The sequence below is a fragment of the Durio zibethinus genome, chromosome 1 (genome assembly GCF_047325235.1).
Source record: "Durio zibethinus cultivar Kanyao isolate XHJ-2024 chromosome 1, ASM4732523v1, whole genome shotgun sequence".
NCBI lineage: Eukaryota > Viridiplantae > Streptophyta > Magnoliopsida > Malvales > Malvaceae > Durio > Durio zibethinus.
Genome location: NC_143162.1, coordinates 3,043,065 through 3,070,033, shown reverse-complemented (window position 1 = coordinate 3,070,033; position 26,969 = coordinate 3,043,065). Strand labels below are relative to the sequence as shown.

General features: G+C 30.6%; 2 protein-coding genes and 3 pseudogenes across 4 annotated transcripts; 1 reads left to right on the top strand and 4 right to left on the bottom strand.

The window, feature by feature from the left end:
• Window positions 1-10,471: 10,471 nt before the first annotated feature.
• LOC111310579 (uncharacterized) lies at window positions 10,472-11,561 on the top strand. The gene has a single exon (XM_022910059.2). It carries the CDS (start codon window positions 10,757-10,759, stop codon window positions 11,465-11,467), a length of 711 nt encoding a protein of 236 aa, XP_022765794.1. The 5' UTR covers window positions 10,472-10,756; the 3' UTR covers window positions 11,468-11,561.
• Window positions 11,562-12,241: 680 nt separating this feature from the next.
• On the bottom strand, window positions 12,242-13,001 carry LOC111310950 (NDR1/HIN1-like protein 10 pseudogene; annotated as a pseudogene).
• A 2,992-nt stretch (window positions 13,002-15,993) lies between these two features.
• On the bottom strand, window positions 15,994-17,117 carry LOC111311663 (NDR1/HIN1-like protein 10). The gene has a single exon (XM_022911239.2). The coding sequence runs from the start codon at window positions 16,882-16,884 to the stop codon at window positions 16,204-16,206; it is 681 nt and encodes a 226-aa protein (XP_022766974.2). The 5' UTR covers window positions 16,885-17,117; the 3' UTR covers window positions 15,994-16,203.
• Window positions 17,118-19,798: 2,681 nt separating this feature from the next.
• On the bottom strand, window positions 19,799-20,860 carry LOC111310949 (NDR1/HIN1-like protein 1 pseudogene; annotated as a pseudogene). The gene has a single exon (XR_016341109.1). The product of XR_016341109.1 is annotated as an NDR1/HIN1-like protein 1 pseudogene (transcript).
• A 737-nt stretch (window positions 20,861-21,597) lies between these two features.
• On the bottom strand, window positions 21,598-22,688 carry LOC111310948 (NDR1/HIN1-like protein 1 pseudogene; annotated as a pseudogene). Its single transcript, XR_016341111.1, has one exon. The product of XR_016341111.1 is annotated as an NDR1/HIN1-like protein 1 pseudogene (transcript).
• Between the last annotated feature and the right edge of the window lie 4,281 nt (window positions 22,689-26,969).

Here is a 26,969-nt window from a genome sequence, read left to right as displayed (position 1 = left end):
GGTGATACACATTAATATTGAAAAAAAATGACACTTCTGTTTTCAAATAGAATGTCTAAATTCTATTTTGATCCTGTTCCCAATAGGACATCTTGGTAAGCATTGACAAACTTGCTTCTTTGGCTCTCATGCATTCTCCAAAACAATATATCTCGATTTAAGCCATTTAAATAATCATTCCCTTTCATATTTAACTATAGACTTCACTTCAAGATTAATTTCATCCTCTTTGCTCTTTGATTTAAGCCATCAAAAGAACATAATTTATTGAACAACATCTTACATAGTCTAATTGCTCTTTTTCTTGAGCAGTTTTTAGGCAATGGATTGCCGCTTTATATTTCTATTCCAAAACTCTCTTCATCTTACTAGATTAGCTTTTCCTAATAACTTATTGTTCAAGCTTAAACTGTTATGAACTTAATTTAAATGATTAATAACAAATGATTAAGCCTAAAATATTTAAGCAAACTAATTAGACAACAACAAAGGAGTTTTGGTATCATCAAAGACAATAAAGGTTCAACATTCATATAGTTAATTAGTAAATAAGATTAAGTAAATAATGAATAATATAATATTAAATTTTATAATTATAAATGTCAAAATTTACTTAAGCTATTAATAAAGCATTTTTTATACTTTTACATATATAAACATATTTCTAATACTTAATTGTAGTTATAATTTTATGTTTTGAAGTTATGTGAACTTAGCAAGTTAATTCACAATTAAATCATGATTCTAGATTGAAAAAGTTTAAAATAAAAATATTAGCAAAAAATCATATATTTATTTTTTTGAATAATGAAAAATCATATCGTTAGTAAATGATATAAATAACATAATAATAAATGATTAATAACATAGTAGTAATTTATCAATAACATAACAACAACTAATTAATAACTATTATAAATGAACTCAGCTTATTGGCCCTTGAATATTTCAAGTTGTTTTTCAATTATGATAAGATGAAATTACTCTGCTCTTGGTATTTTATGTTGACAATTTATAAAAATAAAGCTATATGATACAAATCTACATATGAAATATTTAAATATTGATACATAAAAGTATAATCCTTTCATTTTGTATATTTGATGTCACTTTTAAAAAAATTTTATATGAACAAAACATGTTACATAAGTGAATCATCATATGATAAAAATGAAAAATATAATGATAATCATGTGTTTATGCATAAAATTTATAATTTCAAAACTCAAACTCGTTAAAATTTATAATTTCATAACTTAAATAAATTAGATTAATTTATTTATTTGATCCACACTATGCTTTACATTAAATTATTTATTATTAAAAATAAAATTTTACTTTTAAATAATATTAACATATTACATCATTCACGTGCAACGCATGTGTGAAGTAAACTAGTACTTGTAAATATATATAGATGTGGAGTAGTTATATATTCACAAAGTAAAGATTAAGGTATGATCCAAAACGTAAGGGTTGTGCAAAGGAGAAGCAACTTTTTTCTGCTTTTAGGCTTTAGAAGGGAAAAGCAAAATCTTCCCTATGAAATATTAAAAGAGAGCACTACTTTTTATGCTTTCTGCGTTTTGCAAAAGAATAAAACTTTTTCTTCCTTTGATTTTCACAAACCCCAAACATTCTCTCATCTTCGATAAAGCATTGGAAAGTTGAGGTATTAGCTAATTCAAAATACTTATATTTTACTAATATTGAAAGTGAAAGTTCAAACTAAAAGAAAGGATTTTAAGGAAAAACAAAAATAAAGTATTTTCTCCATCTTATTTTTTACGTTCCAAAAATATATTTTTTATTTTTTTTAAAAAATAAATATTAATGAAACATCAATTTTATGAAAATTAAATATACGATAATCGACCTTTTTTTTTTTTTTTTCTTAAACTGCATGTAAAATAAAAACTAATAATTTGAAACAAAGAGAATATATAAATAAGCATCTATGCTTTAAACCTTAAAGATGTTTCTACTTTAGAATCACAAAAAGATCATTATCTCTTGACAACTTTAAATTAAAAATGTTTAAGCATAACTGCATAAGATTTTAGCTTTTTAAAAAGATTAGGGTTTTAGGAATGAGTGCATATTTTGATGAAAAAAGTGGGGTTTGATGAGTTGCATTCCGTAGCTCTTTCTCCTTTTTAACTAATGCTGTTTATTGGTGGTATTATAATTTAATTAATTAATTTTTTTTGCTTATAACTTTAATCCTTTTTCCAATGTCGAAAAGGAAGAAGCCTCCATTTAAGACTGCCTTTTTCTTCTTAATTCTTCTTCTTCTCCCTCTCTTTTTTTTTTTTTCTTTAATTTTTCGTTTTTCTTGTCTTTTCAACTTTTCACCTTTTCTTCCCAACAACTGAATTTTCTTTGCTTAATGAGGTGGCAACATTCTATTGTCTTTGATTAGTTGTTCCAGATATAAATGCATTTTCAATTGCTTCTTCTTTTCTACGTTTTCTTTATGTTCATTTTTAATTTTGGAAATTGTTCCTTTCACTAGCATTTTTGGAAACTATATTGAACTTTCCCACTTCATTTCTTTCTTGTTAATACTCACTAATATGAACGGTTCAGCATTTAATTATTGTCACTATTAAGCGAGAACATTGAATTCAAGCACCAACAAACCTTGGGAAACATTTGTATATATTTTTATTTTTATTTTTAATATAAAAAAATTGCAACCTAAAATTAGGGGAGGAAAAATTTTCTTCTATTTCATTATGAAAAGAAATGGATTCAGCTATTTAAACGGGAGATATAATGCATATACTATTGAACCAAATGCTGAATTGCTTTTTAAACCCGATCTTATCAAGAAGTTAATCAATAAAGAAAATAATTAATCCTTGTCCTGGCTAGAAAAATTAGCAAAGAAAAAAATGCCATCAAGTTAGAAATATAAAGGGCATTAATTAATCAATCACATAATCCGAAGATTATACATTAGTAATTAATGTAGGTGGCAAATTTTGATATGATGTATGGAGCAAATCTTTGTTTAATTGGTAAAGATTGGTTTTGCAAAATATATGTCGGTTGATATCTTTTGTAGGAAAGAGTGTGTTATTTTAAGAAGATGCAAACATTATGGAATCTAAATTTTTTTCCCTCAAAAGCAGGGAGGAGAGAAGGAAGATAAAGCTGTGAATGATTTTAGAAAAAAAAAAAAAAAAAAAACAATGTACAAAATGTTAATTAAGCTGCAGAAAGTGGGTGTCCCTTTTAAAGCAAAAGCTCTTCTCTTTATCTTTTTTTCTTTTTTTTTTTTTTTTTTTTAATTTTCACTCTCTCCTTCTGGTTGGCATGAATTTAAGGCTTCCTTGCAAGGGATAACTTTGATCTCCATTCATCTTTTTGTACATTCACTTTTTTTTTTTTTCCTTCTGTGAGAGGCGTTACTATAACATTAATGGGAAAAAGGTGCCAATCTTAGCTCAAAAATGTGTTTGGGGTGGAAAAAAAGGTGACAGGACAAATTTGATTGATAGTTTTATTTTATGTATGATACCACTAACAAACACATGGACCGCACCTTAGCTTCCATGGATTTCTGTAAACTAGGGAGTTAGTTCCCTTTTTATGAGGTGAAATTTTTTTCGTAATTTCCTATACGTGAAAACCCGTTAATTTGGCCAATATTTACGTGGTTTGTTTATAAAATAATAAATTCTTAATTTTAATAATTTTAAATATAAAAAAAATAAGCTCGTTAATCTTAAATTACATAAAAAGATGTAATTAGTCATAAAAGAGGAATTGCGCCAAACAATGGTTCAATATTAGGGGATTGAACAAACAAAGATAGTAGTACGATTGTTGGAGAAGAAACGTCCTTAAGTTAGCTTGTGTCTTAAGTACTGATCATCAAAATAAAATTGAATAAATTTCACTCATATAAGTAGTGTTGCAGAAAAAATTTAGAGAAAAATAATTTTAAAAAAATAAACATTATTTACTTTTCACCCAGATTCAGAGGAGAAATAAATAATTGCCTCAAGGAAGGAATTAAATGAGAATTTTGTAGCTGTCTTTACAGATTATTACATTCACTCAACCACTCCATTTCTCTAATTTGTACCAATTGTAATTGGAATTCAGATCTAAGAAATTAAAATATAAGAAACACTTCAAGAAATTAACATATAGGTTTAAGCCAATTTGAAATTTAAAGGAACGGAGACAATCGATTAACAAATTTAAAGATTAAATCTTAACACTTGAAAGAAAGACAGGTTCTAAATCACAAATTATTGTTGTTTAAACCGAGTAAAATATGAATAAACAGAATATGATTCGAGGCTTTTATTAAAGGGTTTTTTAGTTCACAATCCACTACTCTTGTATTACAATTATTTTACTAGTCATTCTATATAAAATCAGATCTATTTATATATTGACAATATGATATAGAACTGGAAATAAATTTGAGCCAGAAAATTGGAACATATATATAAAATCAAATTTAATTTATTCCACTAGGTGTTTTCAAATTCTTAAAGATGCTCTGATAGGACAAAGCACCAAATTAAAGGAGAGAAACTTTATCCTAACCTAAGTCCTAACTTTCTTTTCCTCAGCCCAAAACACATTAAAAAACTTCAAAGCTACCAACTAGGAAAATTCTTCTTTTCGTGCAAATTAGAAAATTTTGTAAAATCTTTGCATGTGCAGGACACTTAGGTTAATTTACATTTTAATTGTATAGTTTGTATTAGTATAGTATGATTTGGTAGCAGGATATTTTTCCTTGCTTCTTGGATTAATAAAACACAACCTTTATCCAGAAAAGAAGTTTAATTTCGTAGATTGCTTGGGTTTCTGTATTATTAGGTGTGGGTTTGATCAGTTTCTGCAAATACAGATGCTGCATGAACATGGGATGGGAGTCAGGATCTCCGAACATAAGAATTCTGGTTCTGGAAATCAAAGAAAAAGGTAATAAATATATAAATTAATCATCATATCCCAACTGAGGAACCTTTTCACCAGGGAATAATCATGTGTCTTTCTTTTGAAACATAAGTAAAATGATATCGGTTTTATGTGTCCAAAAATTCCCTCATACTGAGGAATAAAAGGACTCCAATTTGGCCCATAAAAATGATGGTAAAAGTCCTTAAGTGGAGCCCTTTGTCTCTCTCATATAATAAAATCCAAAGTTTATATTTAGATAGTGGACATCTAAAACTTCAGCCCTAAGCCTTATGAAGATAAGAGACATACTCATTGAGGCAACAACCCTTCTTTGCTTTTTTGGAACCCAATTAAGCTTATTCTTTACCCTTCTTTTATTTCTTTAATTTTACTTTCTCAAATGTGCCATTGGTTTCTCTTTTTCCTTTGATTTGGAAACCTTTTTCTAACTAGTAACCACCATAAAAATGAATAATAACTAAATAGCTTTTTGGAAACTCTAATCATGTATCTTTCTTCAGATATGGGTTTTATCTGCTTTTTCTGGCCTATATATTCAAATAATGGGTGCTCCTTTATCAGATCTCTGATCCCTTTTCTTTTCTTTTACCATAAAAGTTTTGATATATATTCTTATAAGACTCTTGAAGCACAAATTGCTTTTACAACTAGCATAAAGGAAATTATATATGATATTATTATGAAATATTAATTGTTATAAAGTCTGATATTCTTGTCACCAATAATGAGAGGGTTGTAATCCAACTGAAGGTTAGCTTTTAGGATATCTGAATTTCACACATATAAAAGATAATAATAAGTTTATAAATTATACAATTATTGTTTCCAAAGGTATTAAACATATGTTTTTTTAATTGGACGAAAGGTATTTAAAATATTGGGAATATGTTTGGTTTGGAGGTACTAGAGACTGAGCAATGGTGCTCATAGATTAATTTAAGGTTAATTTGTGTTTGGGTTGATTTGTTTGTTAGATTGGATTAATTGCAAGTGTTTGAATGTTGATGATTTGTTTGATTGATGTGTTTGTAAATTTTTAAAGAATTTTTTCTTTCATCATGAATATAAAAAATTAAGTGTCAAATCACATTAAGCTAGTATCTCTTGTGAGAATGATTTATTATTTGATTTCATTTCTTGCTTGGATTATTGATTAATAATGACTTTGTTTAGTGAGAATAATTTATTGTTTGATTTTGAGCAAGATGAATGATTGATTTGGGCTTTGGCCTAACATAAACAAGAATATTATATATTCTTTTGGCACCCTGAGCCAAACAAATTTTAATTTAGTGTCATGGGCTAACCCTAGATGTTAATTACTTTGGATTACACCAGTTTGATCACAATTTAATATTAATTAATAAATTTGGTTAGTGAGCCAGAGGAGGGTGGGATGTTACCTTTTAATTAATGGTGAATTTTGGTATGAAGTGTTTTAAGTCTATAGAAGGGAAAAGATAAAGTTCTTGAGACAGCTAGTGACAACAAAGTTGAAATGCCTGGTGTCTCCTGTCCATTGTATATATGCCATTTATAATCAAAATGACCCTTTGTAATTTCTTGTTAACCTTGGATGTTAATTATGAAACAAATGATTATCTATAAAGGAAGGTTTTAAGCCTTAAAAGTGAAGGGGCTAAAGCCTAAACACAAGTATACATGACTTGGGAATAGAAACAAACTTTTAATTCAAAAACAAAGTAAAGGGAAAGAAATTGTTTTTGTTTCTGTCTTTTGAAATTAATTGGATTGGCTCAAATGAATGTGATGGTCTACATAGGATGTAGTGAAGGAAAAGAAAGCATAGGAAATTAATACTTTGAAAGCGTTTTTCAACAGACAAGATTGAAACAATGGGGATTGCAGTCACTTGCACCGAATTCCAGGTTTTTTGAACAAACAAGACAAGAGGAGAGGCCTCTCCCTCTCTAAAGAAACCCCCCCCCCCCCCCCCCCCCCCAAAAAAAAAAGAAAAAAGAAAAAAAAAAAAAAGGAAGGGTTGTTGATTGTTGGCATCTACAAAAGACAATATAAGCATGGAGACAAAGTTTCCACACACCTTAACCCCCTTTTGCTGACTTTAAGAAAAGGGTAGCTAACAAATGGGTCTTTCCATAAGGGTCACTGTCCTCATTTCCCTTTTCTCTTTGTTTTAAACTGTTATGAGTGAATTCTTGCATTACATGAAAGTAAGGGAAATCTGGGATCCCCTAAAGTCCCCTAGTCATCTATAGATTGATATTCTCTTCCATCTCATCCCCAGTTATTTGTATCCATTACTTCTTTTTCTCTCTTTTTGGGGGAGAGCAAGCTGTTGCTTTTATGGTTTTTATCATTTGAAAGTGATGAGAGTGAGGGATCCAAGGAGTACTTCATGTGCTGCTGTTTTCTGTTATGGTTTTAGCTTTCTTTATAGTTTAGTTGGGGTGTTTTTTTTCCTTCTTACAACTTTTCTTTTGGTCAAAAAGAGAATTTTGGGAGAGCATACACGCGAATAAATCAACAAACCCCCCCCCCCCCCCACCAAGAATGCAAGTGATGATTAGATTTTGGACATCAGCAAAAAAATGGATGGATGATGCTGCTTTTGATGATTGTTGGGTCGTTTTCCCAAAGCATTTTTTAGTGTGTGAGAGAGAGGATTTTCAGCTATACCCCCCTTTCACTTTGTGTTTTATGCTCTGCTTAATTAATTATCATGGCTATACTACACTTTCTGAATGAAAATATGAGCCTTCAATGTAAAATATCAACAATAATTTTGAAAAACTGGTCCATATTTCTTGATACCAAGTTTCCTCTTATTTTATAATGGCCTTACCCACCATGCACAGTCCATTTGCCGATTGTAGTTCATTTCATAACAAGTCCAGTCCATGATAAGCTGCATTTTGGGCTTCTAGTCTGGAAAGTTTAAACAACTTATCCAATGATGATTAATACCTTCTAAGGTCCATCCAATATGAAATTCTTATTCTTTTTTATACGCAAATAAAATTGAATAGCCAACGAGAAATGACAAAAATAATAAAAGACGAATGTTGGCTATATTAATATTTAAATTTAAATTTTTTTCATGAGTTTTTGTTAGTAGATGATTTATAAATAAAAAAATTTGTAATCCATAAATTCTAATTGAATCGACGACTTGTCTTAACTTTAAAAATAAAGTAGTCTTTTTATTTTTAAACTTTTTATGACAAAAAATTTATATGTTTATAAAATAAATACAATTGAATAAGACTTTGGGAGTTTAAAAAATAGTAAACCCATGCTTTTAACTCTGAAAGGATAAAGATAATTGAATAAAAAAAATATAAACTTGATTTAAGGATCGCCTTTTTTTTGCGTAATATTAAGATTTTAGGTTTAAATTTTTAATTTTCTTTTTATATCTCTCTTATGTATCAAAAAATAAGATCATTGGATTAAGTAGGAATTGTTCTCGATATAATAATTTAAAGAAATTTCAAATATGGTAGTGAGACAATTGACTTACCTTAAACTTATTTTGTGGTTCATATAACCTTGAGTTAGGAAGATTCAAATTAATTTTGAATAGTCATAAGAGAATCCCATAGACAACCAGCCACCACATTAATATATAGGCCCAGGTTGATGGTCATCCTGAACACAAGACCTATTTGTAAAAGTATATGAAACAGAGAACAAAATATTCAAGAGAACAAGCCCGGTCCATATGGGCACTGCACTTCACCTACTCGATTGAGACCCTTAACTTTCCTCGTGGGTCCTTCTTCATCTCCCATTTAGCTCAATTGTGATCGACCAAATGATGCGTTTTTGACTACGAATTCAATGATGTTAAATAAGTAATTGTTTTACTAAAATATTAAAAAAATCAATAATAATTTTATTTGTAAATAAATTTTTATATTTTTATTACATTAAAATAGTTTTATTTTTTTTATTTGTATTCAAATAAATCTTTATTTTAACTAAAAACTTAATTTATGTTAAGAGTTTATTTAAGTATAAATTAAAAATTAAGTTCTTATTTAGATATAAATTAAATTTTAAAAATTTATTTGGATGTAAATTAAAAGTCAATGACTTATTTAAATGCAATAAAAATATAAAAATTTATTTAAATAATATGATGAAGTTCAATGACTTTTTTATTCTGTATTTGTTGTTTGGATGCCTTTAAATAAGGAAAAAATATTATTCAATGTCACTAATTAGTAGGTGGTGAAAAAATTAATTAAATGAATTTCAATATTAATTCAATTATTCTTAAAATATATTAATAGAGAGGTGTAAATTTTAAAATTTAATTCTTATAATCATTTTCTTTATCTTTGAATTACAATTTAAAAAAAAAACTAAATAAATAAAAATATAATTACATGTCATCTTTCAAATAATTAAAGCCCCCAACTCTCCCATAAGGCAATAATCGTAAATTTTCATATTTGGAATTCATTGAGTTAAAGAGCAAATAAATTAAAACAATCAATTGTAATTGTCATGGTTCAAATCAATTACAATGGTTGAATATATGGGTATTAATATGATGAATCCTTGAACATTTTCATGAGATGCTTCATTAAAACACCATGTAAAAGAGATGCTTCATTAAAACACTATGTAAAAGTTTGAATCATGATGGATAATAAGTGCAATTAGTAATACAAAAATGATGGCTAAAAAAATATTAAAGATTTCTAGATCAATTTTAAGATGCATTCTCCACGTATGATTAAAAACTTAGATTTAAATATAGTTTTTTTTTTTTTTAACGAATGCTAAAAAAAACCAATTAATAGTCTAATTTACAAATAAGAATTCTAATTTCACTGAAATACTCTTATTAAGTAATGAAATTATTTAATTAATAAAAAAGTTAAAGTTTACATTGAATTTGTTATCTTTAGAGTTTTAGTTTTATATTAACCTTAAAAGTAATAAACTTTGGTTAATATAATACTTATTGAATTTGTGAAAATTTTGATATAATTAATGTAAATTTCAGTTAATATCCATTTAATGGTTTCGCTCTTTTATGCAATATGCAACTCTATATTTAATGTATAATTATTATTTTAGAAAAAAATTTGAATGCATTAAACAAAAAATATTAATACATATTTTAGAATTAACATTTTAATTAATTTTTGTTGATTATAATTTTCAATTATAATAACAAATTGATAATAATAAGACTAACATATAGATAAAAATTCTAATTTCATTAAATCACTTTACTCATTTCAAAAATTGAAATCCTTTGTTTATTATATTTCTAACATGTATGTATTTATTATTAAAAAAACAACAAATTCTAATTTTCAATAAGAAAAACAAACAAAAAGTCAATCCAAATCCTACATTATAAAATCTTCATAAAAAGCTATGGTAAAACTATGATAATTAATAGATTATAGTTTCAATGGCTAAGATAATATATGGAGTATATTTGGTTAAGAAAATATATGGTAAAACAGTATATATAATACAGTTTGGACGTACACAGGAAAGTAACTTCTAATCCGCCTAACTAATTCAAAATCTTTAAAACAAAAACAGTCCACGACACTCTTGTGTCTACTTCCAAGTCATCATCGACTTTCGCTTTCTTTGCCTCTCTTTCTCCCCTACATTTTCCGAGAAAAAACCTCTTATCATTTTTCTCGCAAAAAAAGAGAAAAAAAAAAACACAAAAACCCTTCTTTTTTTCCTCTCTTTTCTCTCCCCACAAATCCTCAGTTGACTGACTCTTTGTTTATTTTTAACATCAGCTAAAACAGTGGAGAATATCAAAAAAGAAAGACTCGCCATGAATGCTTCAACCAAGCTTGGAATAGTTCTCATCGTTATCTTCGCAACATGTCTTTTAGCTCTTCTTATTGAGCTGATTTACGTCTTTTGGCGAAAACGAAGCTTCCGTCAACGCATCGTCGTAAGTGGCAGCACCCATTTCGTTGACTCGGAGTTTTCGAATTCACCTTTTTATGCTGCTCCTTCTAAGGAACTTCTCTACTTCTTCTGCTGGAAAAACCAGCCAGCCCGTGTGGAACCCTCGCCTGGGGTTGTTTCAACGACGCCAACGGAGGCTGCCACGGCAGCGGATTCGGAGGCAGCCGCCGCGGAGGAAGATGAGGACGAGTTGGCGAAGTGGCAGGCGGTGTACGGACAGTCTAGGCTTTTGTATACGATCAAAGAAGAGGAAAGAGAAGGAGCTGACAGCGTCGAGAATTCAGCTGATCAGAGTGAAGCGAAAAGCGAGAAGCGGGTTTGTTTGAGGGACTGCTTTTCTGGTGGGGCCGAAATGGCTGATGACGTCTCTCTTGTAGTTGATGTGGAGGAAGAAGCGACGCCGTTCTCAACCCCGTGTGCATCGCCTTCTTACTTCACTCCTTCACCTTCTCCTGATCGTGAAGTTGCGATTTTGATATTGCCACCGGGAAATGATGACGTAATCTCGCCACGGAGTGACGTTTCGACAGAAAGGAAAGTCGGGTTTCTGAGTTTAAGAATCGAAGGCTAGTAAAAAATTTACTTTATATTGTAAACATGAATTAGTTGTTTGATTAGTATGTTACTCTATTTGTAATTGTAATTAATTTATTTTAATTTTACTAGTAAGTAACTTAAGTAAGTATAATTTTTTTTTTTTTTTTTGAGGTTGATGAAAACTGAAAAGGGGGTGTAGGTGAAGGAAGTAAAGAGGGGAGGCGAACATTTAAAACGATGGTACGATTTAATGGGGCTGTAAAGGAAAAGGAATGGCGGAGACTGCAAAAGACACAGTTGGAGACTGGGGCACTTTGGTAGGGTAGTCTTTGGCCTTTGCCTATGATTGGGAGATGGTAGGTTAAAACGGAGAATCTGCTAAATATATTTGCTTCTCTTAATTATCAAAGTAATTTATTAAAATCTACGTAGATTAATGCAATTGGTGAGTATCAGAATTTCTTTCATGTGCAAGTTCAAGGAATCAAAATTTAATCTTGTAAAAATTTTGAAAATAAAAATTTGAATATATAAGTGAATATGAAAAAAATATAATTTTACTAATAGTGATGTGATTTATTGATAAAATGTTAAATAAAATTTTAATTTTAATGTTTATAATTTAATATTTGATAATTTTAAATATATAATGCATCTTTAAAATAAAAAAAAATAAAAGCAAATTTTGAAAATACTTTTAATTATAGCAAAAGAAAAAGTAATTTATTGTAATTTCCATGGAATAGGGAAATGACCCAAGGGGATAAAAAGCTCCTTTAGACCACTAAAATCACTAGCGCAATATATATCTCAAAACCAAGTCCAATGTATAAATATCTATTGGGAATAAAGCCAAAAAACAAAATCAAAGGAATCAAATACTCGATTAAAACATGAATCAGAGCCGTCCCTGCTGATCAGATATCCCAATCGCACTCAGTCGTTTCAAAAGCACCAGCGAAGCTACCATCGCCAGAGCTCAAAGGAACCTTCAAGTCACAAGAAATTTTGGGCTTCAACGTACTAGTCTTGGTCCTGCCAAGCTTGAGCCTAATCCTCAAGTACAGCTTCACATCAATACTGTATAACCCATTAGTCGGCTCTTTATTAAACTTGGAAGGCTCCTCAGCACCGAGGCTAACATGCTGCCCACGGAAAACAAGGTTCAAGGAACTAGTGTTCTTGTGTCCCTGATAAAACCTGGTCAAAGTTCGCGTATCGAATTGTTGGTCCTCGTAGTAAGCACTAGCGTTGATAAGATCATAGTATATGCCAACTCTACCGTTGGGGTTATGCACTGTCATGTTAACAACAAGGTTGTAATTCAAAGTGTTGTTTTTAATGAAGTTGAATTCAGTGAGTGAGACGCCTGTCACATGGACGTCGATCCAGTGGGGGCGGAAGATGAGCCAGAAGATGAGAACACCAAGGCCAGTGCCGACCACAGCAGTGCTGGTGATTTTGAGGAGGATCTTCGAAGGACGGCTGTCACATCCGCAACTAAGCCACAGCGTGGGCTGTGGTACTTTGTTGGATCTGGGGGAATTGGGGTGACAGGATAGGCTTCGTTAAGGTGGGATTGTGTCTCAGCCATGTAAAGAATAAGAACAGGAAACCAATAGAGAAAATCTGTTTGGTTTGGGAAGTTGAGAGGAGAAGAGTATGATACAGGGTAAAAAAAGAATGAATGAAAATGTATATATAGAGGGAAAATTTAGAGTCGCAATTGGGCAAGGTATGTCCGAACACGTTAATTGACGCAGCTGCTTTGGGGGATTGCTTTGTCAAATGTGAGCGCAATAAGACTTTGGGGTCTCCGGTGGGTGCTGGTTGGAAACTTTCAAGTTGATTTTCATTTTCAATAGTCTATTATTATTGGTTTAGGGGGGAGAGGTAATTGTATGGTTGGATTAATATGAATTTTAAAAATGACGTGTATGATTAATAAATGCTATTCTAGTCCAACTCTAAAGTATTTACTTCTTCACCAAACATGTCATTTAGTCCAACTCTAAATTTGGTGAAGAAGACTTGACCTCAAGTGACTTTGGAAACTTCACGTGGTAACTAAAGCTAGAAGAGTCAGAGGCCAGACCTAATTGATATTTGGAATTTGGGCGCAATAGCCCCAGTTTGTCTTGCCCTTTTGGTTTCTGTCCTTTAGCATTTTGGTGGAACTTTTTATTGTGTTTGGGCCTGATTGAATTTCAATTTATCAGCTTATTATTGTTGGTTTTGCAGCCACAAGGAAGGCCGGTTAAGACCCAAATTCCGAAAGAGGGTGGCCTAGCTAGCCCAACAAGACTTGTCGCAAGGAAATCAACAATAGGTTATTTTCCAATTTATTTCTTTCACGGTGCCACCTGTTTTGTTTATTTATTTATTTATTTTTTAGAGTCCATGCATCTGCTTGTTTAATTGGAGTGAGGGGGATCCGAAAATAGTGAAAGGGAAGCAAATGCTTAGAAGGAATGCAATACCCTCTTTGTGGATAACTCTTTAATTGAAATGGTGGGATGAAGAAGATACATTAGTACTACACCAAAACCATAAAAATATTATATCCTTGAATAATTAAATTCCCTCATATTGAGAGAATTTAGGGGAACAATTCCTTATTAGAACCTTTTCTTTTGTCTGATAAAATTGTTCTGATTTTAATATAATTTATTTATATATATGTAAGAAAATCGGAAGACTTGGAGCAGAAACCAATCAAATTTTAGAATTATGTAGATATTGTCCCTTTATTTAATTTGTTAAGAAAGGTTGGATGTACGATTTAAATTTGATTTTAATTTTTGGGATTGATTGGGAAGTAGTATCAATGCATTATATTAAACCTGTCCTAAGAGATTTTACAATTCAATTTGTAGCCTGATGGGATAGGATATTAAAGTTGATTTGAGGGGTACTTTTGACAGTGGAAATATTTATTGAGGTTAAATTTGATTTTTAATTCATAAATCTAGGGTTACTTTAGTCATGATATAGTTTTTTTTTTTACTTTGTTAAGAGCGAAAACTTCTTTGTTTGGCATTTATGTTGAAAAAAAAAAAAAGAATTGAAAAAGAAAGAATTTAGCTTCCTAGGTAGATATGTAAACAAATTAAAAATAAATGAATATATATTTATTTGTTGATTTATTTTTAAAATCGTTTGAATTTGATTTGTGTTCAATAAAAAATTTATTTTATTCATATGAATTTTATTTATTTAAATAATAAAATATTTACATTCAATTTATATTCAACTCGAACTCATGATATCTTTCTTTATATACGTACCAAATTAAAACAGTTCGAATAAGAAATTTGACTTGCTGCTCTTGCCAAGTTGCCCTTGACCAAATGTTAGAAAAAAAAATTACATACAATCAAATTAGTTAAAGAAGCAAGCCCAACTTTAATCCAAGGGGTTCCAATGCATTTGCGTTGTTATCTGGTAGGAAAAGGGGCTTTCCAAGCCCATTGTTTTAATTGTAGGTGTAAAACTTCCAGCTTTAACCGGTAGGCTGTAGCCTACTGATGGGGCGTATTTCGGATTGAGCCTGAAGTGAACACAAAGACTCAAATATTATTATGTAGTCGTTAATTTTATGTAAATTTGATCATTTATATATTTATATTATATAAAATATTTAAAATTGTATATTTATATCATATTTTATAAAAAATTATTTATTATAATTTTTATTGATATAAAAATATAAAATAAATTTTTTAAATTTATTAAAATCATTTATAACTATTTTTAAAATCTTAAATTATATTATTTTTATATTTTTTATACTATATTAATCGTATTTTAAATTATTATGTATTCTCCAGACATTCTCGTCAACTCTTTTGTCGTGGTCTACTCCAAGTTAAGGCAACGCTCCTTTTGCCACGTTTAAGCTATTGAATAATTCCATTTAGCCTGAAAATGACTGTTTGAGCTTGGAGATAAGCCTGTTGGAAGAAAATTTATTTGCACCATAGCGTAAACATAGGGAAAATCATAAGGAACTTTAATTAGAGGAGAAAGCGAAAGAACAAAACTATAAATCATAACCTTTTACTACTATAGTTATTTTTTTCTTTGTTTTTTTGATAGATCGAAGAGGGTGAATGGTTTCATTGCACATTCTGAAACATAACCTTCTACTATTATAGTTATTTTTTTCTTTGTTCAATTTCTTTTTTTGTTTAATGTTTTTTTATTTTCTGTTTGGCTTTTTTTTTTTTTTCTGCTATATGGTCAAATATATAACAGTTTATTTATTTATTTTAGGCCTTTTCAAGGGGCAAGATTATCACTTGTGACGTTTGTGTTGAGTACTCCACCATATATTAATTAAATTTAATTGAATTTTGTCAATTTGCCAACAACCATTTTCAATTGAAAGCCTCCACATATATTTTCTAATGCCATTTGCTTTAGGCTACGTATGCTATGGACTTTTTAAAAGTTGAAATAATCAGCTTCTTATATTTTCTAATTTAAAGAAAGAAACATCCTATTGGATTAAGGAAAAAGAGATCAAGACAAATTCAAAATCATAATCAAGATGGAAAATGAACCACTAAAACTCATTATTTATTCACACAAACGTAACAAAACGTAACCCATGAAACAAAAATGATAAATAATCAAAACGTAATAATCAGTGTATAATATATATCTCAAAACCAAGTCCACTGTATAAATATCTCCTGGGGAAAAAGCCAAAAAAAAAAAAAAGAATCAACGACTCGATCGAAGGATGAATCAGAGCCGTCCTGCTGATCAGAAATCCCAATCACACTTAGTAGTTTCAAGAGCACCAGCCAAGCTACCATTGCCAGAGCTCAAAGGAACCTTCAAGTCACAAGAAATTTTGGGCTTGAACCTACCAGTCTTGATCCTGCCAATCTTGAGCCTAATTCTCAAGTACAACTTCACATCAATACTGTATAACCCATTAGTCGTCTCTTCATTAAACTTGGAAGTCTCCTCAGCACCAAGGCTAACAAAGTGCTCCCCACTGAAAACAGGGTTCAAGAAACTAGTGTTCTTGTGTCCTTGATAAAACGGGGTCAAAGTTTGCGTATCGAATCGTTGGTCCTCGTAGTAAGCCCTAGCCTCGATACGATCATAGTATATGCCAATTCTCCTGTTGGGGTTACGCACTGTCATGTTAACAACAAGGTTGTAATTCAAAGTGTTGTTGCTAGTGAGGTTGAATTCAGTGAGTGAGACGTCTGTCACATGGACCTTGATCCTGTTGGGGCGGAAGATGAGCCAGAAGATGAGAACAGCAAGGCCAATGACGACCGCAGCAGTGATGATGATTTTAAGGAGGATCTTCAAAAGACAGCAGGCGCATCCGCAACCTGAGCCACGGCCTGGGCGGTGGTAGTTTGTTGTAGCTGGTGGAATTGAGGGGCCATAGTAGGCTCCGTTAAGGTGAGGTTGTTTCTCAGCCATGTAAAGAACAAGAACAAGAAACCAATAGAGAAAATCTGTTTGGTTTGGGAAGTTGAGAGAAGAAGAATTTGATACAGGGAAAAGAATGAATGAAAATGTATATATAGAGGGAAAATTTAGAGTCGCAATTGGGAAAGGTATGTCAGAACACGTTAATTGACGCGGTTGCTTTGGGGGATTTTTTTCTCAAATGTGGGCGCAATAAGACTTTGAAGGCTCAGCCAAGGTTTTATGGATTAGTAAATTGGGTTCCTGATAACTTCCTTTTCAATGTTTCTATCTTTCTTTTTTTTTTTTTTTTTTTTCTAAATAATGTTTCTATCTTATTACGTTTGTGTTTTGGGTGGTATCTAGTGATTTAGATGTGGATGCTGGTTGGAAACTTTCAAGTTCATTTTCTTTTTTAATAGTCTATTATTATCGATTTAGGGGGAGAGGTAACTGCATGGTTGGATTGGATTAATATAAGTTTTGAGAATGACGTGTATGATTAATAAATACTATTCTAGTGTCTATATTAGCCCAAATGGTTTGAACAAGTCATTTTGTCTTAAACTCTTTGGTGAAGAAGGCTCTCAAGTGATTTGGGTACTAACTAATTAACTCCTGGATTCGGTGAATAGCTTTGGAAACTTCAAAATGTGGTAACTACAGGTTTGAAGGGTAAGAGATCAGACCTAATTGATATTGGGAATTTGGGCTCAATAGCCCTTGTTTGTCTTGCCCTTTGGATTTCTGTCCTTTAGTATTTTGGTGGAACTTTTTATTGTATTTGGGCCTAATTGAATTTCAAGTTATCAAGGTATTATTGTTGGTTTTGCGGCCACAAGGAAGGCCATTTAAGACCCAAATTCGGAAAGAGGGTGGCCTAGCTAGCCCAACAAGACTTAAATCAACAATAGGTTATTTTCCAATTTATTTCTTTTACAGAGCCATCTGCTTTTTTTTTAAAAAAAAATTTTTTCAGTCCATGCATCTGCTAACATATAGGATTTGAATTTGAGTTAAATTTTTGGGATTTGATTGGAGAGTAGTATGCAGTATAAAATAGATGGAGAGTAGTAGTAGTGCATCATTGGTCAATTTGTAGCTTGCGTCTAGCCGACTTGGAATCGGTGGTAGTAGTAATAGTCGGTTGTAAGGGCTAAGCCCGAATCCAAGGTTCTGTCAAGTCTGCAATGGTGGCTTTGCTTTACACGAACTGCATGTGAATTGTGATTGACCTTAAAGTCCAAATGATCCCGGATTGCATAATACATATAGGGCGTTAGGCATTAATTAAACAATTCAAGCTCGCACATGGCTGATGCCTCGTAGAAATGGGCATCACATCGCAGCACCACCCTCTAACGCTATATTTAGAACCCGTTCGGTACAATAGACTGCGATGGAAAGCAGTCCTTCATCGCTGTGTACTTGTAATTTTTCGTTACATCCATGTCTTTAGTTTGAAAAGCAAATCAATCGAAGTGAAGAAAAGAGATCGAAACAATGACAGAAAAAGTAAATGACTTGTATCTTTATTTGAATTCATTCATAGTACAACTTTTACAGACAATTTAATATTTTCTTTTCACTTAACAATGGAAAAGAAAGGTTCAAGGATTTTAAATGATCAAAGTAATCAAATCAAGATTAATGTTATACAAACCTTTTTTTTTAACATAATTTTAACAAAATAACACAAAGCAAATTAGAAAAGCCATGAATTTGTTGTGAAATTCCAAATGAATTTTCAAAATTTTTTTTATATAAAGTAATTCGTAATTTAAAAATAAAAAAATAGATTACACGTATCAAAATTTAAAATTATTAAATATTTTTTTTTAAAAATAATTATATAGAGTAAACATTGACATGTGTTAGGGTGCGGTAAATGTTGGTTAAATTAAAGTTAGAGAGGATAAGGACTGATATTGAGAGTCGACAATTTCGAGTCTCTTTCTAACACGCCATTATTATTGTTAGGTGTAGAGCCGGTGTTGAGTGAAAAGGACCACCACTCAAATTCCGTGTGTGAAAAGACGAAACCCATTCCTAATTAACGTATACCCAACACAAAATTCCAACTAATTCAACCCTAACCAGTTCCTTCCAAATTCCTTCACATTGTCTACTACTAGTGTTCCCCTTTCTTCAATTAATCCTATAATTTAAAACGAGAATTAATTCATCATTTGATCTCTATTATCTGATAATTAATCATTCTATATCTTAGTGAAATTTTGGAAACAAGTTTATGATTATCAACTAATTAAAACGACCGACACCTTTTTTCTTCTATTATTGATAAATTGTAGTATTTGACACCTCTTTTCTTCACGTTTGATAGGTAATGGAAAATTTTTAGTGGATTTTTTTATTTTTAATTTATTTTTAAATCCTTTGTTTTATTACATAATTGAAAAAAATATTATATGTTTAAATTTTATCAAATTTATAATTTTTTAATTTCAATTTCAATGACATATTAACTCATCCATAAAATAATCAAAATTTTTAATGAATTTTTAAATTTTTTATAATAATTAAAAAAGATTGAATTGCATTTGCTATTGCACTATTGGTTCATGTTGTATAAATATTTCCAAAAATTTGTCTACACCTCAACAAACACGATGGCTTCAACCCATTTTTTTATACTACAAGACTATTAAAAACCCCTAACTCATGTTCAAAGAACAAACTACAATTTAAAATAAATGAAAAAAAATAAATTCAGGTTATAAAGATGTACATGGAGTGAATCATAAGAAATAAGAAACATATATTAATAAATAGAACCGACACCCCAATCAAGGTTGAAAATATTCTCTTTTTCTTAAGAAAAACAAAATTTATAGATCCAAGAATTAAAAAATGATAAAGAAATGAAATAAAGAGTAAACAACTAATTAATTGCTCAATTACTATGTAATTGAAAATTAATTCTTATTAATCACACATTTCTTTTAGAAATTAAAAATTACTACAACTAGTTCACATATTTAATTGTAAATTTTGCTATCTGTCTCTCCATTTATTCTATAGCAAAATGTACAATTTCCTCCCCTTGTGTAAAAAAGAAAAAAGAAAAAACTAACGGCGTCAAATAAAGAACGAGGGAGAGAGATTAAGATAGAGATAAACAAACGATATACTTAACGGCGTTAATTTCTTCTTCGCCTTCTTTCTGTTCAGACACTAACGCTGCATCTAGTCACGAACTGATACTTAACAGCGTTTTCTCCGACAATAACGCCGTTACTTTTGCTCCCGAAGGTAATAGAAGCCGGACATCTAACGTAAAGATGATATCTGCCTGAAATGAAAGTTCCAACTTTCCATCTCACTCGTCCATCAATCTTGATCACCAGGAAAATAGGCCCATCAGCCTGTTGGGAAACCAAATTCACGGAATAGTATGGAGCGATGGGGACCATGTTGCCATAGATGAAAGGCGACCAAACGGTGATGTCCTTGTGACCCTGGTAATTAGGAGGGAGTGCTGTCCGGAGGGTGATTTGTTGGTTCATGTACGTGGCGTAGATGTCGAGCCTGTCGTAGTAAATTCCAATTCTGTCATTTGGGTTTCGAGAAGATATGGTGACTTGGAAACTGGATGTGAGGAAATTCGGGGTCGAGGCGTTGAAAGCGTAGACCGTGGTGTCTTGGAGGATGAACGTGGGTTTGCTGGGACGAAGGATTGCCCAAATGAGAAGGATTGTGATGAGAAGAATCAGGTTGAAGATTAGAATGCAAGCGATGATTCTTCGGACCATTTTCCGGCGGTATTTGCCATGGCTGCCACAATCCTTGGTCGTCATGGGTACAGAAAGTGCGAGTGAAAACGAAGTTTGCGTGAGAGTTATGGGAAAAAAGGGTTGGGTTGTTTAATTTTAATGTGTGGAAGAAGGAAAGAGGAAGATGAAGAAGAGCCAAACAGAGTGAGGGACCTCTCTGCTTTTGTTTGTGTAATGAAATGAACTTGTTGGGTGTGTTTGTGTTTATATAAAATAAAACAGGAAGGGCTTATCTTGATTAGTATCTGTTTTTTTTCATTTATTTAATTGTTTTTGTAAAAGAAAAATGAATCAATGATTGTATCTATGTTATAACTCTAGTATAGTGTACTTGTGGGAGTGCTAAGAAAAAAATAATAATTTTTTTATATTAACAAACAATGACTTAGGTCAAAATTTAACTCTTCGTGAAGTTATTTAAAAAATCATATTTAATATATTTAAAACTTTTATGAATTTATAATTTTTAAATATCAATTTTAATGATATATTAATTCATCCAAAAAATAATCAAAATTTTTAATGGATTTTTAAATTTTTTATAATAAATTAAAAAAGATTGAATTGCATTTGCTATTGCCCTATTGGTGCATGTTGCATAAATATTTCCAAAAATTTGTCTACACCTCAACAAATACGATTCAACCCTTTTTTTTATACTCAAAGACGATTAAAACCCCCTAACTCATGTTCAAAGAACAAACTACAATTTAAAATAAATGAAAAAAAATAAATTCAGGTCATCAAGATGTACATGGAGTCAATCATAAGAAATAAGAAACATATATTAACAAATAGAACCGACACCCCAATCAAGGTTGAAAATATTCTCTTTTTCTTAAGAAAAACAAAATTTATAGATCCAAGAATTAAAAAATGATAAAGAAATGAAATAAAGAGTAAACAACTAATTAATTGCTCAATTACTATGTAATTGAAAAATAATTCTTATTAATCACACATTTCTTTTAGAAATTAAAAATTACTACAGCTAGTTCACTTATTTAATTGTAAATTTTGCTATCTGTCTCTCCATTTATTCTATAGCAAAATGTACAATTTCCTCCCCTTGCTAAAAAAAAAAAAGAAAAAACTAACGGCGTCAAAAAAAGAACGAGGGAGAGAGATTAAGATAGAGAAAAACAAACGATAAACTTAACGGCGTTAATTTCCTCTTCGCCTTCTTTCTGTTCAGACACTAACGCTGCATCTAGTCACGAACTGATACTTAACAGCGTTTTCTCCGACAATAACGCCGTTACTTTTGCTCCCGAAGGTAATAGAAGCCGGACATCTAACGTAAAGATGATATCTACCTGAAATGAAAGTTCCAACTTTCCATCTCACTCGTCCATCAATATTGATCACCAGGAAAACAGGCCCATCAGCCTGTTGGGAAACCAAATTCATGGAATAGAATGGAGCGATGGGGACCATGTTGCCATAGATGAAAGGCGACCAAACGGTGATGTCCTTGTGACCCTGGTAATTAGGAGGGAGTGCTGTCCGGAGGGTGATTTGTTGGTTCATGTACGTGGCGTAGATGTCGAGCCTGTCGTAGTAAATTCCAATTCTGTCATTTGGGTTTCGAGAAGATATGGTGACTTGGAAACTGGATGTGAGGAAATTCGGGGTCGAGGCGTTGAAAGCGTAGACCGTGGTGTCTTGGAGGATGAACATGGGTTTGCTGGGACGAAGGATTGCCCAAATGAGAAGGATTGTGATGAGAACAATCAGGTTGAAGATTAGAATGCCAGCGATGATTTTTCGGACGATTTTCCGGCGACATTTGCCATGATTGCCACAATCCTTGGTCGTCATGGGTACAGAAAGTGCGAGCGAAAATGAAGTTTGGGTGAGAGTTACGGGAGAAAAGGGTTGGGTTGTTTAATTTTAATGTGTGGAAGAAGGAAAGAGGAAAATGAAGAAGAGCCAAACAGAGTGAGGGACCTCTCTGCTTTTGTTTGTGTAATGAAATGAACTTGTTGGGGGTGTTTGTGTTTATATAAAATAAAACAGGAAGGGCTGATCTTGATTAGTATCTGTTTTTTTCATTTATTTAATTTTTTAGTAAAAGAAAAATGAATCAACGATTGTATCTATGTTATAGCTCTAGTACAGTGTACTTATGGGAGTGCTAAGAAAAAAATAATAATTTTTTTATATTAAAAAAATCGACTTAGGTCAAAATTTAACTCTTTCATGAAATTATTTAGAAAATCGTATTTAATATATTTAAAATTTTTATGAATTTTTTTTAAATAACCTTATGAGTCAAATTTAAGATATTTACTTAAATAATACTTATTACTTATTTTTTATTTAATTGTATAATAAAATAATGATTAATTTCAAAATTTTAGAATAATTAAAAAAATTGTTGGGTAAATTAGTTGACTTGATAATGATCAATATGAAGTTGATTTTGTATTTATATTATATAAAAGTAGAAAATGATACTAATAATGAAGACTCCTAGTGGCAGATGGTTATACAAAAGTTATATGGAAAACCATTTGCTTTTGATTTAACAAGCTAAGCTTGGCAAACTACTTAGCAAGCAAGAAGCCAATTGTATTTATCTACTTTGTATGATTGAGAAAAGTGTTTCAATTGCGTTTCCTTAGATGAACAAAAGCGGGATACAAAGAAGCCAGCTTTAAAAGACACATCTCTTTAGCCAAAAAGGAAAAAAAAATCTCAAATTATTGGTGATCACCATCCTTTTTATTGTCCCACTTTGATAGTACTTCACTTTATTTTTCCTTAGCTATATATATTTCAGTTTGCCATAAAACAATGTTTATAACAAATTTACTCCCTTTTTTTAATCTTTTTTAATGGCAAATCCAAAATAAAAAAATAGAAAAAAAATTACAATGATGAAAATATACTAACATAATTAAATTAGATTATAGCTATTTATTGAAATGAATAATAAAAGATTATTTTGAATATGGAGATTAAAAGGTAAAAGTTTTTGCAATAAGTTAGTGATAAATTCTACAAATTAGACTCTATAAATAACCCCTAAATTGTGATTGTCAAGTCAATAAAGGCGAGCTCCCCTTTTTCTTAATCAACTTAGAAAGCCAAAAAGGTAAGAGAAAAAAAATGTAAGAAAACAAATTATATAGGAAAAAGAAAGTAAAGTTTAAGTGAGTTGGGACTCGATATGATAAAAAAGATATGACTTTATGAATTATTGAGCTTTTGGCTGTAACATTCGACAATCCTTAATCACAAAGTTACTATGTAAAATAATAGAAAGTGCTGCTTTGATCACCGTTGGATGTGATTAATTTTGATTGGATAGGGAGGAAAAGTCCAAGCTACACGTTTCCATTGGATTCCCGGACCCATAGACATCATGAAAGGGAAGCTTCCAGCTTGGCCTACCACCTTCCTCTGAGGTCCCAGAATATACACTCTTTCTCTCTCTTTGCTACCACCCAGAGCCTAACGTCATGGGAGGGGTAAAGGAATCTGTGAATCTGCAGCAATTATCATTTGTAAATATTTAGACAGTCGAAATATCGAAAAATATATTTATTTTTGCGTAAAAATTAAATATGTTCATGAATCAAACTGATAATGATTCGTCATATTCAGAATGAATTTCTAATGATAAAATTTGAACCAATAAAAATTCATTTTATTTTATTTATTTTAATGCAAGGTTGGGTCACATCGATTTGAAAGAGAAAATTAATATTTACTTTTTGATCATTTAAGGTTATCATAAAAGGCAATTTTCAAACTTGGGTTTGAAGCTTCTCACTTTATCTTTCTCTCTCTTTTTTTAATGAATTATCTCTGTGAAATTCCAAAATTTCCTTCAATATTCATTCTGTTTTGGGAGGCATTATATATTTTTTATCAGTTAAGGGAGAGGGCTAATTCTATATAATTATGGGTTTTTTTTTTCTTTTTGAAAAAATACTATATTATAGATTGAAGATGGGATATCACTTTTTATAAATGTAGGAAAACTGGGTTATATTTAAAAAAAAAAAGAAACTAGTCTCATTTTTTCCCTTCTATTGTAAAAGAAACAATTTGTTCATTTCTACTTTTGCATAGCAAGACAATGTTTTGAATAAGTCAATTTGGAGTTTTAAATTCAATTATCACAATATATATATATATCAATTAATTTATTATGCAGTTTAATGTATTATATGAGTAGCAATTAGAGATGAAATTCAGCAAATTTAAATTTTAAATTTTAATATCTGTAATTTATTTTTATAAACAGCGACATCTTTTTAAATTAAAAAAAAAGTCAAAATAAAAAGGATTAATTAATATTTACCTTAGCAATTCAATTAGAACTATTAATTTTACGAAAAATTGCATTCTATGTGAAAATGACTCCTAGCCTGAAGGCAAGGATGGTATTATGGTAGTGGCTGTGCTTGTACATGTGATTAAACGATTATGAAATTTGATCAGTTAAGTAATATACTAATAATTTAAAATTGACTTGATATGCAAGTTTGGGCTGCTGGGAATAAGCAAAATTTTGGTCCAAACACACAAATCTGCCATCCCTGATAGCACCGACACCAATTAACTGCAACAAATTAATCATAATTTTGCTCTTTCTTTCTTTTTACTACATATTACTAGCTCTAACAATTAAGCTATTTGTAGTTTGAATGAAAGATTTTGCTTTATAGAAAGAGAAATGAAAAAGAAATGAGGTCATGGGTGACTCACACCACAACCAAATCTGAAGAATCAAAAGCACCTAACATTTATTTTAATTTTAGATAACAGATAAAACAAACAAAAAAAGATTCCCAGATTTTCATATCCTCCATAATATTTCGCAAGAAAGAGTTTTTTAATCTCTTTCTCAAACTAAATTATTGTTTCTTTCTTGACATTTCACCAACCAAGCTAGCTAATTCAAGTAATGTCACAAATGGCACTAACTCTAGTACTATTAATAATTTACTATATCAAAGTGAACAAGGAGGGCTATACCCTCTAAATTTAGGGTGGTTGGCCAGCCAAGAGTTGTATGTCTTGAATGAAAGTCAATAAATTTTAGTCTTGCTTGGAAATTTCACAGTGAGCCCACCATGTGTGATGAACATCTAAATTTTTCTCCAATTTCCAGTTCATTTTTGTGGAACCATTCTTGTCTCTTTGAACAGGTCTTCACAGGGAAAATTTTGTCTTCAACATTCAAGACTGAAGAATGTGAAACCAGATTAATAATTAAGCCGCCACAAAAAAAAAAAGAACAAAAAGGAATAAAAAAGATGGGAAATAAAATAATTAGAAAGCAATGCAAAGAGCTTTGCCCTTGGAGCACGAAATAAAAAGAATGGAAATCCACTTTCTATAGGGCACTATAGGATTAAAATTGTTGAACTGTACAGCAAAGCTCAACAAACACTAGAAAAACTAGAGAAAGAAAGTGTTTTCCTAGCCCGAATTTTCAATGCCTGAGATCATGATATCTTAACAACCTTCAATTTCCAACCAATGAAACATTATCTTGTTAATTTTGTTGTCCTAAAAATTTATACCCTTCTGATCAAATGTATGACAATTAAAATTTTTCTAAGGTTTTTTTAATCAAACGGTTGTTGAGACAGAGAAAGCTCTGCAAAAATTAATTAAAAAATGGTTAGAATTAAATGATCACGATATAGAGTTTATATTTAGTTGAATTTTAAAGGAACCGAGTTGGGTATTTTTTGGCCTGTCTAATTAATCATATTATCATAGATGATATTAGACATCCTATTTTTATTTTTTTTTGGTAATAATGGTGACCACATATTGAACCCATAATTATTATACAAAAAATTTAACACTTTATCAACAAATCATATAATTGTTGATGGAATATTAGATCTTATTCACATATAATAATCTCCATTGGTTTGATTTTAATATAATTAATTAAAACTATCATTTTAATTCCTTAAAAAAATCAGTTGCTAATATCTAAGTACTGTTATTTACTTGAATATGGCATCCAGAAAAAAAAAAAATTTTCAGGCTGACATTTGACTTGAGATTTTTCCGTAAATAATTTTTGTTTAATTAGACATGATTTCATGAATCAACAGAAATTTGAAGCTCAAGAAAAGCTTTGCATTGCCACTGTGCTTCTTTCGTGAGTAATAGAAGATCAATTATGCATATTTGTGTTTCTTCAAATTTCTCACTTAAAAAATTAGATTCAAATTTCTATTTTCATAAATAAAAAAATATCATATAAAAAGAAAAGAAAAAACTTATAAATGAAAGATAGAAAATTGGGTGGATGAAGCCAAGGAT